The sequence below is a fragment of the Perognathus longimembris genome, chromosome 7 (genome assembly GCF_023159225.1).
Source record: "Perognathus longimembris pacificus isolate PPM17 chromosome 7, ASM2315922v1, whole genome shotgun sequence".
Classification (NCBI taxonomy): Eukaryota; Metazoa; Chordata; class Mammalia; order Rodentia; family Heteromyidae; genus Perognathus; species Perognathus longimembris.
Genome location: NC_063167.1, coordinates 23,575,575 through 23,593,769, shown reverse-complemented (window position 1 = coordinate 23,593,769; position 18,195 = coordinate 23,575,575). Strand labels below are relative to the sequence as shown.

The 18,195-nt window shown below is 50.8% G+C and overlaps 1 protein-coding gene across 1 annotated transcript in view; it reads left to right on the top strand.

Annotated features, from left to right (window-relative positions):
* The first annotated feature begins 234 nt into the window (after positions 1-234).
* Grik3 (glutamate ionotropic receptor kainate type subunit 3) overlaps positions 235-18,195 on the top strand; it is a 210,664-nt gene continuing 192,703 nt past the window's right edge. Inside the window, exon 1 of the mRNA XM_048350918.1 lies at positions 235-443. Coding sequence (XP_048206875.1) covers positions 329-443 — 115 coding nt within the window. The 5' untranslated portion in view covers positions 235-328. The remainder of the gene's footprint in view (positions 444-18,195) is intronic.

Genomic DNA, 18,195 nt, shown 5'->3' with positions numbered 1-18,195 from the left:
AAGGTGGGAGCTCGCGCGGGAGCCGAGCCGACGCGAGCCGGAGCCGCAGCTCGAGCAGAGTCCGAGCGGAGCCCGGGTGGAGCCCCCAAGAGAGCTGCGCTCTCGGGCGGCCCGTGGGCGTCAGCCAGGCGGGGCGGACGCCGGCGGGGCGGCCCCCCCAGTAAGATGTGCGCAGCGCCGCGGGGCGCCCCCCACTCTCAGCGGCGCTCGGGAGCCGGGCGGCTGGGCCAGGCGGCGCCTCGGGGGCTGCTGCGCGCCCGCGCCTAGAGCTGCCGCCCCAGGGAGCCCGCCACGGCCGCGCCCCGGGCACGCTCGGCGGCGCCCAACGATGACCTCTCCCTGGCGGCGCCTCCGGAGTCTGGTTTGGGAATACTGGGCCGGGCTCCTCGTGTGCGCCTTCTGGATCCCAGACTCGCGCGGGATGCCCCACGTCATCCGGATCGGTAAGGGCTCCCCGGAGCCGGGAGCGGGGGTCTCTGTGCGCCGGGGCTGGGACGGAAAGACGGGTTGGGTGGGTGAGGGCTCTCTCTGTACGCGACCCTGATTTTTCCCAACCTGTCTCTCTGGGCTGCTGGGGCTGGGTGAGACCCTGGGGAGCCCGTCGTGGTGGAGACAAAGTTGAACAGCCAGGGTCACGGGCCTGACTTCCTGGGAGCAGGCAGCCGGGCCGCGGTGGGCGAGGGGCCCTTGGCGCGCTCCTGGGTGGGCAGACCTGGTGGAGTGTGGCAAAGGGCTCCAGTCCCAAATCGGAGTGTTGGTGTGAATTTCGCAACGATTGCCGGCGTGAGTGGTTCCAGACCGAGTTCTGGGGGACCCGCTTCTCCGCGGAGTGGGAGCCTTGGGGAAGGCGCCAACTTCTCTCCTCTCCTCGCTCCCTGCGGGGGGCCTCGCCCCCGCCGCGGGCCGGGCTCCAGCAACCGCAGCTGGGGCGCGGGGGTGGGGGGCGCGGATTCGCAAGACCAGGGCAGCGGGTCTCTTGGCACGGTGGTTGCCCTCGGCCTTAGCGGCCCCCAGTGTACCCTGTGGCGTGGGCCAAGGGAGAAGCACCCACCCCATCCCTCGCGCGCCGTGGGTCACTACCGCGGGTCATCGGAGGCTCGGGTCTCCCGCAGCCGGGGATACCGGAGGAGGAGGGAAGGGAGCGATCGAGGCCGCACGGTGCCACCGTCAGGAAAGGCGGCCGACAGATCGGATGCGAGCTGTTTTTAAAGTTAGCAGAAATCCCTCCGCAGCTGGCCGCGGTTGGCGAGTCTGTGCGCGCGATTTTCTGGGGCTTCTTCTCTCCCGAGCTTCTTACTCCGGGCTTTAACTTTGTTGTGGCCACCCAAAGCACCCTGTGGGCAGCTTTCTGAGCCGGGCACTAACCTGTGCGTGTCCCAGGGCAGCCGATCTGCGGGCAGAACTGGGCCACGCAGAGCCACGCAAGGGCCTCTGTCACCGCGGGCCTGCCGCCCCGGCATCGGGCGGGAGACCTGGATTGCCTGGGTTCGCGAGACACCACCGCCAGCTTCAGGCTCAAGACAGGCTGAGCCCTGCCTAGCCAAGGCCACCTTCCCTCTATGGCTCTTCCAGATGCAGACTTGGGGCTGCCGGTGGCTGGAAGGGGTGCAGGGAATTTATGTCGGGCTGCCTTGATGTTTTCCTAGGATGCAGTTTGAAAACCCCACAGGGTCTGTCTTTTCCAGGCCCTGTTAGACTGGACATCTGAGTGGGGGCAGATCACAGTCCTCAGTTGTGCCCACATTCGGGTTTTTCAGTTCCTGCCCAGGACTCTGACAAGTGGACATACAGGGGCAAAGTAGGCCCAGCACAGAAAAGGGACTCTGGGGACAGTCTCCACAGTCAGAGTTAACTCTTTGCAGTCCAGGATGCTTCTGGCAACCCCAAATTGCCTTCTCGCTGTGCTTTGGCCTGCCCCAGTACCCAGCCTGGTTACATTCCAGGGATAGGGAGTTCCTCACTCAGACCAGAGGTTCCTTTGTGCTGTCTCTCCTTCCCTCTGTTTTCTGGGGGGAATCTGCATGGTAGGGTGGGTGTCCTGGGGAGAAAAAAGGAATCTAAGGGTGTTGTGTCCATCCTACACTTTGCAGGTTCTTCTTCCTGGATTCAGGGAGGGATGGGTTGTGTTCCCAGCCCAGCATTTGGGATGGAGGTCTTTGAAGGCCTAGAGAGACCTCCCCCTCCCCCAGGTGAGTGAAGACCAGAGGCGTGAGTTGCGAAAGGGGCAGGATGCTGTCCTTACCTGCCCCTTGTCACTATGAAATTGAAATTAGGCTAGAGGGTTCCTCACTGCCTAGAGGAGTACATCCCAAACCTGCCCACCCTTTCTTGGGTGCAGCATGTAATAATGCAATTAAGGATGGCAGAGCCATCCTCTCTTCTAATCTTCTCCATATTAAGCCCCAGGATTAATTAGCGTGTCGGCCCAGGCCGTTTGTATCCCAGAGCCCTGCCCCGTTTGATTCCCAGCCTGAGAACTGAGGTTCTGTGCCCGTGCCAAGCATGACCGCGGAAGCTGTGCCAGCGTGGATGGAGGATGGGATGCTCCGAGTCCTCCAGGCTTCTTAGGAGCAGCCTAGGGAACAGAGTTTTTGCCCCTCTAAGTCAGTGTTCAAAGCCAAGCGGAAGCTAAGGAGCTACAGTGGTGGTGGTGCAGAGGACAGGGTTGTGGGGGCAAGGGGGAGAGAAAGAACCTCATGCTAAAACCCAAACATGCATCCTTGGCTAGACCTGATGCCACCTCTCTCCCCATCCCTCCTTTTCCTGGGATCTGAGGGCTCTTGGCTAGAGCTGCAAGAATTGAAGCTCCGGAAATTGGGCTTCGAAGTATGCTGAGTGCCTCTGGCTCTTGAGGCTGGTGCTGGAACTGGGAGCCAAGGAATCCTTCTCCAACAGCCGGGCGACACTGAGCACCGACCTCGCAAAGGTTTACCTGCAGGTGCAAGACAGGCTCTCTGGACTGGGGAGCACTGTTCCCGCCCTGGCTCTTTGTGCCTTTTTGGGGGGGCTGAAATTTCCTCTTAGACAAGGAGATGGATAGCTCAGCAGTGTGACAGAGTGTTCAAACAATCTGTCTTGAATAGATGAATTGCATTGCTCTGTCTTTTTGTAATTGTGTCTATCAGAGGGAGAGGTCAAGGCATTGATTGCTTGGATGGTTTTCGAGTAACAAAGGAGAGAGAGGGAGAGAGTGAGGGAGAGAGAGTAATTGGATTGTAGTCTGTGGGGGGAAAATGATCATTGATTATTTTATATGAATATGTGGATGATGTATTCTGTGTGTGATTATCAAGTGTTGCTCATTGAAGGTTTGCAAGGCATATTGTTCGGCATTTTATCATTATTATTATCATTGTTATTACTGTTTGGATGGATTCTGATCTTCACTTATATAGAAAGCAGTTTTGACAATGGGTCCTCTCAGCCAAGTGGGTGTCAGTCACCTTCAATAGGGTCCTGGATTTCCAACGACCATGATCTTGGGCTTGGGTTTTCTGCTGCCAGTTTACTGGACCACTTTGATCAAACCACACTCTCCTTTCCATCCCAATCCTCAGTTTCCCCATCTGTGAAAATGTGATTGGCTTTCATGGTGGATATGTCTTCTGTGGGAACAGTTAGCACAATTGCAGGTTCCATGGTTCCATATTCTCTCAGATTACTGCTGCCTGTAGGATCCAAAGCCAGCTTAGAATTTGAGAAAGGACCCACATAGAGGGAGATGGCAGCTGGGGAAGCCTGGTCAGCGTTCCGTGCAATGAGGTACTTGGGTGGATGGTAGCGATCTCTGGCTAGGCAGCGAGGAGATTCAAAGCCAAATGACTGCAGAGACATAAAGCAGGTGTATAGGGGGTGGGAGGGAAGTGCTGGCTCAGTTGGGGCCTCTTGGAGCATCCACAGATAGAGAGGAATCAGCTGCAAAGTCCTGAGCCTCCTCCATGTGCGGAGGCCCAGCAGGTGCAGCAGCAGCCTTTCCCAGGGGGATCTAGGCATGCTGCTCTCCTAGAATTCCCCAAACTAACCCCACCCGTGACTCTTCTGATCCGCTCCCAGATAGCCCCAAAAGAGTGCTGCGCTCTGGAGTTTGGGAGCCACTGTGTGTAAGACAATGAGAAATTCTCAGTGACCAGTGGTGCGCTGAAACATCCTACCATGTAGGAGCAGACAGAAGCTGAATGAAGATCAATAGGGTTCCCCCCCACCCCCTCTCACCTCCCCCCGCCAGAAGTAAATAGCTTAAGACAAGACCTAGAGTGGCCTGAGGTCCTTAGAAACTTGAGGAATTTCTGCCTCTACTTTTCAGCCCAGCTGTTCCCATTACAACCAGGGCTTTCCTTTTTCTCTATCTGGACTTTAATTTCTTCTTGATGCTGCTTTGCCTTTTACCCTAAATAAACAATCTCTTGATGTCAGGATGACCTGGGTTGTTTGTTGTTTTTTTTAAAGGTGGTTTATGCCCGGAGGGGTGGGGGATGGAAGTCCTAGCAAGCACTTCCAAGGTCACTTGCATCCCCTGCAACTGAGCATCATTGGGCTTAGAAGCCTCCCTGGGTCCCCGTGTTCACATAGACCCTGGGTCCCTGCCAGAGGAAACAGAGCCCCCTTGCACAGAGAGAAGGCATAGGTGCCCCTTTTGGACATTAGAACGGCCCCTTCTTTGGCAGGAGCTGGAGGATATAGGTAGGGGAGGCTCCAGGCTGCTTGGGGGTGATCTTTTAGTGGGAGGAGGGATCTGTTTGTGCTCAGCCACTGGGGCTGTGGTTCCTGATCCTCCGAGGCCCAGCCTTCCCCTTCCTGTCACAGTCAGATGCCCTGAGCCTCTCTCCCTTTTCTCCTGCAGCTGCAGTCTGAGCTCTGCCTTCCTTGCCCAGGATTCCCCGCCACCCCTCCCTCCCCCAAGCAACTGAGACCTAATGCTTTTACTCTGCTAGTCCACACTGAAACAGGGGAGGTTCCCCAGGCCCTGCCTGGATACAGCATTGATGGACTTCCCTGAGCAAGCCCTCCGCCCCTGCCCCCCGCGTCCCCCCCCCCCCCCCCGTGAGGGCCAGTACCCAGTAGGTCCACTGGAGTGATGGGACTGCAGTTCTCATGATGGAGGTGTGGAGGGCCGAGTGTAGACGTGATCTGATGCAGAGGGGGCTGCCACCCCAGCCTTGGACTTGTTTTTCCTGGAGCACTTTTCTCCCAGGTGCTGCTGGTTGCTCCGTAGCAGCAGCAGCAGCAGATGGCAGTGTGTCTGTGTTGAGATAGCCACAAGCCTCCAGCCTGGGGCCCCCACTGGGTCTGCAGCAACATCTAAATAATAAAACAACAACACCATGCCCCCAATTTATAGAGCTCTTATTAGCTGCCAACACCGTGTTAAGTGCTTTCCAAACAACAGCTAGGCATGAGGGTAAATAGTACCTGCTCAGTGAACATAGCTACCCGTCCCTCATCAATGGATTGAGTCTCTGCAGGCAATGAGGGAGACTCCCTTGCACTTGGTGAACTTGCTTGTCTGTGATCACTAGCGCCCCCTCCCCCTCCAGGTGGCAAAAGCAGGAAAAGAGTGTCAGGCAGCCTGCCTGCAGCTATGGTGCTGTAGGCTGGTTGTATAGGCAGAAGGCAGAAAGCAACAGTTTATAAAGGGGCTTAAGGCAGGCCTTCCTCTCCACGGAGCTGGTTCCAGTCACTGAGAAGGGTTCCGGCCTCTGCTAGGTTCCACCACCGCCGTGCCGGTGTTCAGCATCAGGGTGGCTTCACTGATGAGTCACGTGGCAGACTTGTTTCTTCTGGGGGAAAAAGTGTGTGTGGTAGCATACCCTCATACTTCCTGCTCCCCACCTGGTCTGGCCTTCTGGACTCTGCCCAGGACTATGATATAAGCCTTAACTCAAAGCCAGAATCTCCCTTGGGTGGGGGCCAGTTCATCCAAGAAATTCCTCTACCCTGGGATCTCTAGTTCTCTGTGGTGGCCACCAGGCTGTCCTTAAAGGTATTGTCAGAGCTTTGAACCCAGGACCCTATGTGTGTGCCTTCCCAACACCTCTGCCTCACCCTCTTGACCTGGCAAGATGGGGGGTGGGGAGGATTTGTCTGTTCTCTTATCCTTCCCTCGTCTTCCTTTTCCTACCTGGTTTCCTCCCCTCTCCTCTCAACATCCCTTCCAACTAACAGGCTTTATGGGTTTTCCACTTTCAAATAAGAGTCACAGTTGTAGCTCCTGAATGGAGGCTGCCTGGTCAGGAACTGAGTCTGGTGGGCAGTGTGGTGTGTGGTGCACTGACACTAAACCCCAGACTCCCTGTCGCGGCCTTGTAGTCACTGTGCTTGATGTGGAGGCGTACATGTACTCAGGTGCAACAACCTCTCCAGTCTCCCCTTCCCTGTCACCTCTACCCCAGCCAGCCCTGCTCTGCTCCCCACTGTGTGTCCATTCTCCCAGGAGGTGAGGGAGAGCCTGGGATAAGCCTGGCTATTCCCTAGTGGAAGAAGCTACATCGCTCAGTGGCAGCAGTGAGCTGTGACCACATGGAAATAGGGATGGTCAGAGGATCTCGTTATTTTTCAGGGCTTTTATTTCTCTGCCTGCAAAATGGGGATGATTCTGCCTGTCTCCTGGAGTCAAATAAGTATGTCTTTTAAAAAGTAAGCCCTTAGATGCTCTCCAAAGATGAGCATCTCTTCTTGTTCCTGAGGTCTGAGGCCAGAGGTGGGTGAGGTAGCAAGGCGTCAGGATTTAAGGAGGCCTTCAAATAGTGGCTGACCATGTGAGAGTAAGTGCTTCCTTAAATCCTGCCCCTGCCCCAGCCTCTGGGTGTGCTCCTGGAGTCCAGTTACCTACCTTCTGCTTCCCCACAGAGGAGGAGGCCAAGACCAGATGGATCTTGAGTAGTGTGGTTTGGAAAGATTGAAAGCCAGGGACTGAATTCAAAGACAATAATAGTTCATTCTGATTTTCCTTTTCTTCCCCTTTCACAGCATTTTATATCGGCCATTGCCACAGAGCCCTCTGCACCATCTCTTTGCCCTCTCTCCCTCCTTTATTTCCTCTGGAATTACCCCCAGGGTCTGCATTGCCTTTTGCCCTACTCTGTCATTTCCTTCTCCTCCCTGCTCTGGTTTCCCTTAGCTCTGCTCCTCCTTGCCTGCCTTGACCTTTATCCCTTATTTGCTAGCACTGTTGACTGTGGTTGGGCTTTGGGGGAGGAGCTGGGTTTTCTAACTCTCCTGTGTGCACCACCTGCTTCGGATAAGCAGCTCGCTGCCCCCCCCCCCCCCGCCCCGGGGGATCAAGAACATCATCTCTCTCCCTTCACTACCAAGAGGCACAATACATATTTGGCATATTTGGGAGTCAAATATTGCATCTTATTTATTCTACGATGGATCTTTTTTTTTTTTCTTTCACGTAGCTCTATGTGTTCACATGTCATGTCTGAGTTTTTTTCTTTGTGGACGCCTCAGAATCATGGTTTGTCAGGTTTGATCAAATGCCATGGGTTTGCACTTGAGTGTGAGAATAACACGAACTTGCTGTATGACCTTGGGCAAGTCTCTTTCCCCTGAGAGCTTCTATTTTCCCACCTGTGAGATAAAGGTGTTGATGTTGGGTAGGATTAGAGTCTACTGTTTCTGACCTATTAGAAATTCTGTACCCTTTAGCCTTCTAGCATTGTCTGCATTGAGCTGGGGTGAGGATTAAAGAAGATAAAGTATGTAAGGCTGTTTGCACAGTGATGGATGCGTAATACATTTTAGGAGGAAAAAAGACAGTGTCCCAAGGACAGGGGCCATGTCTCTGCCATCAGCCTGAGCTCTGATACTCATGTACCCTTTGTGTTAACCTTGCATGTGGCAGGCATTTTATCCCTTGTGCCTCAAAAGTGAAATGGGTGAGTTGCAGCTGTGCCAATCACAGAAGTAGGAGAAGTGTCCATCCCAGGATGGTCCTGGAACATTATTTATCACACACCTGTAGCCCCCAGGTAGGGGCACTGGGTCTCTGCATTGCAGCGTTGTAATTGAAGTGCCTTTTGCCTATATGCAAAGCTGGGAAGATCCTCCTTAGAGGATATGCTCTTGAGGGGTGTTTTGGGGAAATCCTGTTGGGCCCTTCCTGGATGGAGAGTCTGATTTGGTTTCCTGGACAGGCCCATGGGGACCAGAGAGAGTCTCTGTGTGGAGGCTGGGCTCTAGGGGATATGCATGCTGTCTCTCCTGGGAGATACCAGGTAATGAAGCCCTGGGCAAAAGCTGGAGAGCAAAGAGTCCCTATGGTGATCTTACAGATCAGAGATAATGAGATAGAATGAGATCCAGAGGGAGTGGCGGGCTTCGACTCTAAATCCTTTGGTGCCATGCTGAACAGTGGTTAAGGAGGGCAGAAAGGGGGAAAAAAAAGAATCTAGAAGGAGCTGAGATTCTGGTTTGTGTCAAGAGGGTTCCAATCCATAGGAGACAATTAAGTCCTGTGCTATTAAAGGGATGGATGCAAATGGGCTGCCAAAGGAAGGGGGTTTATAGAGTTCTCAGAACAACTGCAGAGATGAGCTCTTTAAATATGGGAACGGGGAAGGGAGGCGGAGTGACTTCTGCAAAGCCTCCCTGCATCTGCTTTGCAGAACTGAGATATGCTATTCCAAAACCTGCCCAATTGGGCGGAAAAGCAAGAGCTGGGAGCCAAGGACTTACCAGGGCTCCAAAGCATCCCATTTCCTGTCTACAGTGGAGAATCATAGAATCTAGGCTGCAAAGAACCCCAGGGGTCATCTAGACATTTGATGCTCAAACACTAGCCTGCATTAGAATCACCTGAAACTCATTCACACAAAGATTGCCACCCCCTCTCCATCCCCAAGGCTTGGGATTCATTGGGTTTGGAGTGAAGCCTAAGAATTCAGCTCTTGAACAGGTGGCCAGTTAAAGGTGATGCTGGTGCGAGAACTGCACTTGGAGAGAGACCCCTGAGGTCAGGGGAATACATTTAGGTGGATAACTCGCCTCTAATCGGGTATTACCTGTAACAAGAAACACCCCACTTTTAGACATTGCAAATATTTAGGCCCATGCCAATCTGGGTGGCAAATTTCCCCCCTAAAAAGCTGAAATGGGTCTGTTTGAAGTTCCTGGGAAGGTAATACATTTTGGACCTTGAGAATGTAGGTTCTGTAATCTGTCTGTCTCATTCCTTCCTTCCCTCCTGGTTGTTTGGATTGAGGTAAGTCACTTGGTTTCTCTAAAATGAGGACAATAGACTTTACCTCATGGGATAATTGTGAGCCTTCCTTGCCTGGAATAAAGGACATAAAATGGACTGAGTGTCCTCAGTCTGGTGTTGTGGGTAAGGCCACCGGTCTCAAATCTAAGCAGCCTGACTTGGAAGACTGTCTTCATGATTTCCTATCTTTGTAATCTTGGGAAAATAAATTGTCCAGTCTCGCAAAGTAATGATGTTAATGGCAATACCTTATCTCATGGTGTTTGTGTAAGGATTAAGGGAGTTAACGCATATAGAGTACTTAGGGCTTGGAAGACACTCAAAAATGCCACCCATTACTCTTACTGCTGTGGTTATTCTGTCTCCTGATTCTAGTTCACGTGTCCTCTCAGTCCCAAACTACACCCCTGCAGAAACATCAAAGCATCTCTCTGGATTGAAGATGCCTAATTCCGCCAGCATGGTGTTGAATGCTGACCACAATATTGCTTATTTATTAAAGCCAGTCAGTTTATAACTTTCTTAGATCTCAGCTTTAATGTCTAGTCACACAACTCCAGATGATTTCAGCATGATTTTTAGCAATCATTTCCCTCTCTTGATCTATACAACGCTGGTGGACTCATAATGATTTGCCGTTGTCACTGGTCTGTAACTTCTCTTATTGCCTTATTGATAAGGCCCATCCTTGATCCCCAGTAAGTTCTACTGTTGAATCTTTGGATAGTTGTTCTTGCACATTGTTTTTGGAACACCAGGCCTATTCCCATTGCTCCATCCTTGGAAGGTGGGCATGAATGACACTCTTATTTTTCTTTTGCTCCCCTCCAGCACCTGTGGTTGGGAAGTGACGTGGTTATTGGCCTGCCCCATACTATGGCTGGAGTTCCAAACAGTGAAGCTTTGGGGTCCTCCGTTCTGTTGTCTGACATGCTTCATGCTGTCTGAGCCTGGGATAAACATGTGTCTGCCCTTACTTCAGCTATGTCTATCACAAACATGTCATAGGAAATAATGGACGTCATAGTTCGTTGGATTTATCAAGTGATCTCAGATCCACTCCCCTATTCCTTAGCCCAGCTTCACACTGGCTTCTTTAGGCCTTGCTGGCCTCTTGACTCACACTCTCTGCTCCATTATACCCAAGCTCTCTAGCCCCAGAAGGTATGTGCTTGTGCTTTTCCTCCCACTCTGACTTTGGCTCTGCTTTCCTTTCTGGCCAATTTCTTCTCATACACAGGGCTCAGCAAACTTGGCTTTTCCTCTACCCCTTTTTAGCAAGAGCCATTGTTAGCTCTTGCTATATTTCTTAGTCTTTGTTACCTTAAAAGGTGGGCATCATGCCAGCCTGGACCACAGCTGCTTTGTTTGCTACTTTCCCCAGCGCATCTGTAGTACAGTGTGTGCATGCCTCATCAGAGATGTCTGCAAAGATTTGTGGAGTCAATGAATGCATTGATAAATAGTCATGTGGATGTAATGATACCTAACTTCTATGCCGTGTCACTCCACTCAACACTTTTTCCATTTTGCCTGTGAGGGATCTGTGAAAGACTTGAGTCTTTCAGGAAGCCAGGTTGCTAATCATGGCATCCTTCTGACATACCCCTTAGGCAACTTCATGCCAAGATCTTTTCTACCTTCTGGCTAGGGCTGGACTATCTGGACTGAGTATCTTTTCTAGAAGACTGAGGTCTTGGTTTTCCCACCTTTTCTGACTGCCCCTGCCTCCTATCCGTTTGTCCTTCAGCCTTTCTGGGATGCGATCCAAGGAAGAGAAGTTCTGCTGTCTGGTCCTTAATGGGCAGATCACTCAGACAGCTGTCAGGTTGCTCTACCTGTTGCATAACTGCCAGGCAGAAAGGGCCTCTCCTTTCCTGGTCTTCACCACATTGCTGGTTCTACAAGGACAAGGAGGCAGCAGGCCTCCATCACAGAACTTAGGTCGTGGTTCCAGTTCTGACTGACCAGCAGCTCTGTCTGCTGTGTCAGTGTGGGTGAGATGGTTTACGACGGAGTCTCGAGCTTCCCCCTCCTGGATGCAGCAGGACTGGACTTGTCCCCAAGGCCAGGCCCTCCCCTTTGCTTGCTTCCTTCCCTGGGGAAACAGATGACACATCATGAGCAGAAAGAGCCTGTTGACTACATGGCCATTTTTCCTGCCCAGTTTAATAGAGGTGACAGCCGTCTATTTTACTTGTCTCGTAACATCGAATCAGTAAATAAAATATGGGTGAACTCTCAGGTTTAGCTGAATTATGGCTGGTCTGTGGGGACTGAGGGCTGGAGGAGATTTGAGTAGAGAGATTGAGTCTCTGAGAAGCAGAGCCTGGTGGTTTCCTTCTGCATCCAGGAAATTTTTCCATGCTGGAGGAAGCCAAGCGAGTGATGGTATCTGGTACAGGAAGCCAACCGAGTGATGGTATCTGGTACTCCAAGTCCCTGGAAGAACTAGAGTGCCAGTGAAGGCACCTCAAGAGTCGGAACCCCGAGAGAATGACATATCTCTATTCTTATCTCATACAGATTGGGGGACCGAGGAAGAAAGGAGAGAAATGACATAGGCCAGGTCTCTTGGTGAGCTGTGGAAAAACCCAGATGGGTCCTCATGTTCTTTAGAAGAAAATTCCTGTCTACTTTTCCCTTCCCACATGCCTGTGCATGCATGTAGGCTTGAAAATGGCAGAGGTTTTTGTTTGTTTGCTTTTGAGAGATGGTTTTACTCTTTTTCCTAGGCTAGCCTTGCACTTGTAGGCTCAAGCAATCCTCCTGCCTCAGTATTTTGGCTAGTGGGGACCACTGGTTTCTGTCACCAAGTCATGGATTTGACTAAATTTGTGGTCTTGAGAGCTAAATAGACTACACTATTCCAATGTGGAAACTACTCTCTCCTTTTCCCTCTCCTTGTCCTTGTCCTTGTCCTTCTCCCTCTGCCTCTCCCTCTCCCTCTCTCTCTTCTTTTTATGCTGGTGCTGAAGCTTGTGCAGGGCCTGGGCTCTGTCTCTGAGTTTCTTTTGCTCAAGGCTAATGCTCTACCACTTGAGCCACAGCACCACTTCTGACTTTTTCTGAGTATTTTATTGGAGATAAGAGTCTCATGGATTTTTCTGCCCAGTCTAGCTTCGAACCATGATCCTCAAATCTCAGCCTCCTGAGTAGCTAGGACATCAGTGCCTGGCTATGAAACATTTTTAATTTTTTCCATGCACAGAGAGAAAACCAATTGGATCCACGTGGGCTTACAAAACTCTCGGGTAATGGAGTGGCCCCCTGAGAGGTGGAGAGATTAAGGGTCACCCTTGACTTCTGTATTCCTTGACCTCTGCATTCAGTACCACGGAGAGCAGTTCCACTCAGAGGGTATCCAGTAGCAGCATCTGCTCACAGCCTTCTCTTAATTTTTATTTATTTATTTATTTTTGGTTAAATTTTTATTACAGTCTTCTTTTTCTAGACTGGGTGATGTGGTCCCTGTAAAGTCTCACCACCGCATCTGTCAGATGCGGGTCCTGCAGGACTTGTGTTCTCAAATCAGAGTGTGTGCTGAGCAGTCACACAGTAGGGCTGGTAAGAGCTATTCCTTGCGGTTGATCACATCAAGGGATGCACAGTAAAGGAAGATGAAGTTAATGGTTAGAACTTTCTCCTTTTTTCTCCTGCCACATAAATTGTTCTTAAGTCTTTTGGTGCCTTGTATGGCGTGTCTGCCAGAGAGCAGCAGAGATGACAAATCGAATGAACGTTCCATTGTCAAATATCACACCTGATACCCCGCGTCTCTGCTTAGCTTGTCAGCATTGGGTAAGTAGGCTTCTGTAATGTATTTTTATCCTGCTAAATGTGATTTCTTAAAAGTATTTTTCTCTGTTATTATTTCCTGAGCCGTCGAGCCCTGCATACCTATAATAGAGCCGTATTTTCTGCTAATAAATAAAATTACTTCTCGTTCAGGTGGTGGGGAATAAATGTGTCACAGCGTTGTGGCATTCCCCCAAGGAGCCCTGTCTCCAGGTGCTCCACCACCTGGCTCGTGTCTGTGACACCTGATGCCGGAGGTGGGAGGGGCAGAGGCCTCACCCAGGTAGGAAGGTTGTAGTCAGAGCAACCTCAGCTCCCTGCTGACCCTGTCACTGAGCATCAGCTGGGGATACCTGGGCGGGAAGTCAAAGGGCTGGAGAAAGCAAATTATTAGAAAGAGTCCAAAGAACTTGCATTTACCTCTGAATCAGGAGTGAGGTTTATGTAAATAGACCCCAGGGATTTAGGAGATAAGATAGCACCCTTTCCAAGGACAGGAAGACAGAATGGGTAGGAAGGGAGTAGTGGGCTTCGGTATCTACAGTTTAAGGCTACTTGAAGGGTCCTGGTTTGAGATATCTTGGGCAAATCTAAAGGCACTTTGGGGCTTTTTGCCGTTTCCTCTAAGAGTTACAGAATGCGAGGGGGATCTGCTTTGGGAATGTGGCTATTTTTATGCTGTTTGTAATTTTGTGTTTATTTCCTGTCTTTTTCACATGGACTAGGACTGACTCATTGATTCACCAAACATTATGGAGCGCCCACTCTGTGTCTGGAACACCCAGGGCAGGGGATCGAAGGGGTCAGGGAGAGGGGAGCTGTACCCCTGGGCTGGATGGCGTCTTTGACTTTGGGGTAGGTCTGAGCAGGCAACCTTCAGTGATAAGAGGTCACCACCCCTTCACATGTCAGACCGGAGTCATTTTCCTGTGTCTTGGGGAGACACTGCTGCTCAGAGAGGCACAGAGATGAGCTGAAAGCCACACAGCTGACTCAGGGGGGAAGTCATTTTTGTTTTTCCCTTCTACCCTTCACTTCTATCTACTTCTTGCTCTGGCCTTGTGGAAATAATTTCACCACTGTTACTGTTCTTCAACCCTGTAAGCCACCACACCATGTCCTTAAGTCCTTCCTGAAGGGGGCCTTTTGCCCAGTTCTCTGTCTCAGCATAATTGCACAGAACCATCTGGAATTCACATTTGCACAGGGAAGAGAAAGTAGATCCAGGAGTTAGAATCCAATTTTTAAGTTTCCAAGGAATAGAATTCTATCCCTTCTATTGTGACAGTTCCTAGACAGTCTGTCTAAATTCCATTCTTCCTGCTGCAATGTAAATTCCTCTCGTCCAGGGCCCTGATCTGGTCTTTCTTGGAAAGTGGGGAACCTAGCTTAGGAGTCATTGGCTTCATGGGCTTTACTTCCAGGATTGTAGCAAAGAAGTTCTCAGGCAATTAAATTAAAATGGCTACACTTTCACTCAACAGGGGCTTGGACAGATTTATAATATTTTCTTTTTTTAAAAAAATGGGCTTTTTTCATAGCGACAATGATTTATGGAATAATCAATTTCTTTATCTACCTAATACATTGGAGTGATCCGTCAGTGCAGGCATCAATCTCCCCCCTTCCCAGGCAGTGCTGGGGGGGGGGCGTGCGGAGGGGAGGCTGAGGTGGGCAGACAGTCTCCCAGCCTGACTCAGTGAGCAGAAGGCGGCTGCTTCTAAAGCCACTTTGCTATCTCAGTCTGGATCCCAGGCCTCTGGTGAGGGACTCTGAGACTCCTGCAGCTCAGTCTTCTTCAGCTCAAAGGTTGGTACTCTCTCCCTAGCAGTCTGTTACCTGTTCTCATTGAACAGGTATGGAAGTGTGTGCAAAGACTGGAACATGGAGATTGACCAAAGGTAGGAGCAGCTGTCTCTAAATCTCCAAGGGAAGGGTCCCAGCTGAATAGAGGCCAGTGGGGTGAGCGTCTGAGAGGCCTGATTTGGTTCAGTACCAGTGATTTCCTGTGCAGTGCAGTTTGAAGAATGAGTAAGATACATTGGTGGGGGGACAGAGGAGGGGAATCAGTCCATTTCCTGTTATGGATACACAAGTAGAAGTTGGCCAGAGATGTGACAGAGGAGCCCCTGGTGCTTCTCATTCTGAAATTCTAGGCATACACAGCAGTAAACAGGCCAGCCATGCTGTAAACATCCAGGTTTTCTGAAAAGGCCAGGGAGAGTCTGCTTCAGGTTACACAAACTGCACGAAGGCCAAGCTCAATGTGGCAGTTGGAGAGAACACTGCTAGCTCAGGTGCTTCCTTCCTCTGTCCTCTGAAGCCCACCCTGTGGCCATGCCTGGGGTCTGCAAGACATTAGTCTGCAGCTGCCTCCAAGGATGGACCCATCTAATAACATTCTTGTACAGAAGTGCCATTTAATTTGCTTATTTCTCTGATGTGGACAGCTGCCTTTTGTAGATGCAGAAACTAGTATCTGAAACAAAGGGCCCACGGTCCTTTGCCAGCCCATTGGAGTGGACGCCTCATTCACAGTGCGTTCCCAGAGACTTTACTGTACATATAGGATGTACCAGCCTTGTGCCAGGTGCTGGGGCTATGAGCAAGCGATGAAGACATGATCCTGGCCCTCATGGAGCTTGTAGTCTGGCAAGAGAAAAAAAGCAGATGTCAAAACATGTTGCAGAAGGGAAAGCATCAGGAAAGGCTTCCTGGAGGAAGTGACTTTCTGGCTGAGACCAGAAGCAGTAGAAAGGGACCCTTAGGTGAAGAAGGTAGGAAGGAGTGAGTGGGGTGTTCTTGGAACGGGGAACAGGATGTACAAATGCCCAAGGGGCTGGTAGTGGTATTACATTGCCGGTCAAATACCAACAGCTTCATATCTTTTACCCTAGTATTTAAACAATTCCAGGCAGCTCACTGAACAGAGCTAGCAGACAGGGATGGGAAACAAAGGGCCTGGGCAGCGGTCCTTTTGGAGGGGTGTGCAAGCCACAGAGAGAAGGTGGGGCTTTATCCCAATGGTACTGGGAAGCCACTAAGGACTTCCTGAGGGAGGGCAATATCACCAAATTTGCAGCCCCATGGCTATGGGATGTGACTGCAAGGGTAGTAGAAGCTGGTTGCTCATCAAGAATCTATTTTAAGTGGTCTAGGTGTGAAAAGTTGGGCAGGGCAGTATATATGTGGAGAGAATGGAGCGTTGTTTGGAGAATGGAGTTTTGTTCTGGTCTCCTGTCTGAGACTCTCATCCAAAAGGGCCCTGGCTCTCAGGCCTGTGCTGTGAGGCCTTGCTGGTGCTATTGATGTTACCTTGATGTCTGAAGGACAGCTCCACCTTTCAGCCCCATACACAGCTCCCTGATTTGACTAGACAATGACGTTTCAAAGCCAGCCCAGGCAGGAAAGTCCAATTAACGACCGTAAAACTGGAAGTGGTGCAGTGGCTCAAAGTGATGGAGAAAAAGCTCAGGGACAGCACCCAGGCCCTGGTCCAAGCTGCACAACTGATCAAAGAAAAAAAAATTCTCGGCATGTTCTGTTTCCTAGGGCCACAGGAATTGGGCGGTCCTCAGATAGCAGGCTGGCCAATCCTTTCTGTCTCCTCTGGGGAGCTGGTCCGGACTAGTAGATCTGGCCACATAGCTCCGCCCGCCTACATGGAGTCCTAGGTCCCTCTGACAACCTGGCTGGGAGACTTGAGGAAGAAAGAGATAGACTCTGGCTTTGCCCTTAAGGCCTCCTAAGGATCCGGAGTTTGCTGTGGGCAGGCTGAGAAGGGGCCCCTTCACCTGCTGAGGGTAAAGATGCCTGCTTGTCTGTAGCAGATGTGGAGGAGGAAGGAAACCCCTTTCTGCTGGACAGGTGTGGAAGCTGGCCTTGGCATTCTTCCTTTCCTTCTGCTTTGAATTTTCAGCTCCCTCCTGCACACACAGTACCACTGTGTTAATAAAAGAAGTAGTAACTCATCCACCACTTACCAAGTCATGCACACTGTGCTAAGCGTCATCCAGACATTCAATCATTTGGTGTTCAGAACAAATATAGGGGCAGAGATGTGTGTGTGTGTGTGTGTGTGTGTGTGTGTGTGTGTGTGTGTGTGACTACTGCAGCCCAAACTCAAGATCTCACACTCTAACTTGGTGTTTTTGCCCAGGGCTGGCACTCTACCATTTAAGCCATAACTCCACTTCCAGCTTTTTGGTGATTGATTAGAATCTCACACACTTCCTTGCTTGGACTGGTTTCAAACTGTGACCCTAAGATCTCAATCTCCTGAGTAGCTAGGATTACAATCATGAGCTGTGGACACCTGGCTTTCTAAGGGCAAGGATTTTGTCTCACATAGAGAAGGAAACTGAGGACCTGGGGTAATGCAGAGAGGGTATTGGGTAGGTTCTGTCTGATACCATCACAAAAATCATATGAGCAGCAACAGCATACGGCTTTTTTTTTTTGAAGCAAAGTAATTTTCCTCATTTAAATTTTATTTTTAATTGAAAAGTAATGATTGTGTAATAGTTGTGCTCTATCTATCTATATTGCTATTGCTATATTGAATGATAGATACCAGGATCTACCGTAGTTCTCTGTGCATAGTGGGTGTTCAGGAAGTACTCGTTTGTCTGTTCACATGACAGAAAACCGGGATCTGGAACTAGCTTAGTTGGGAAAGGACACTTCTGGCCTGTCTCCTTGTCCAAGAGGTTGCTGTGGTCACCTGGCCCCGCCTGTCTTCCCTCTGCTCCAGCCTCTTGCTCCCCAGAGCAAGGGCACTTGCATTCTCCAGCCTTTTTAGGCAACGTTTGCTGACAGCTTCAATGACTATGGGGACAGGCCCTGGTGTCCTTTCCCTTGTGGAGGTGGTACAGGGATCCGGTACTTTGAGGTTTTGCACCACATTCCCCTCTGCCCACTCCTGTCCATGGGAAGTGCCCTCCTGTGGCCTATTGCTGCCAGGACTATGCATAAGCCATTTGGCCAGCATGCAGAAGCAGCTCCATGCAAGTACAGCTACCCCCAACTCCCAGGCTTCGACATTTGTGGCTCTCCATTTGGGATGCCTGTTGAGTATCCTCTTTCTACTCTTCCTTCCTATTGGAGGCCTTACCTCATCCAGGATCTGCTCGTTGAGGTACCTGGGCAGTAAGACAGACCTTCTGTTTTCAGAACACACATCCATGTGTAAT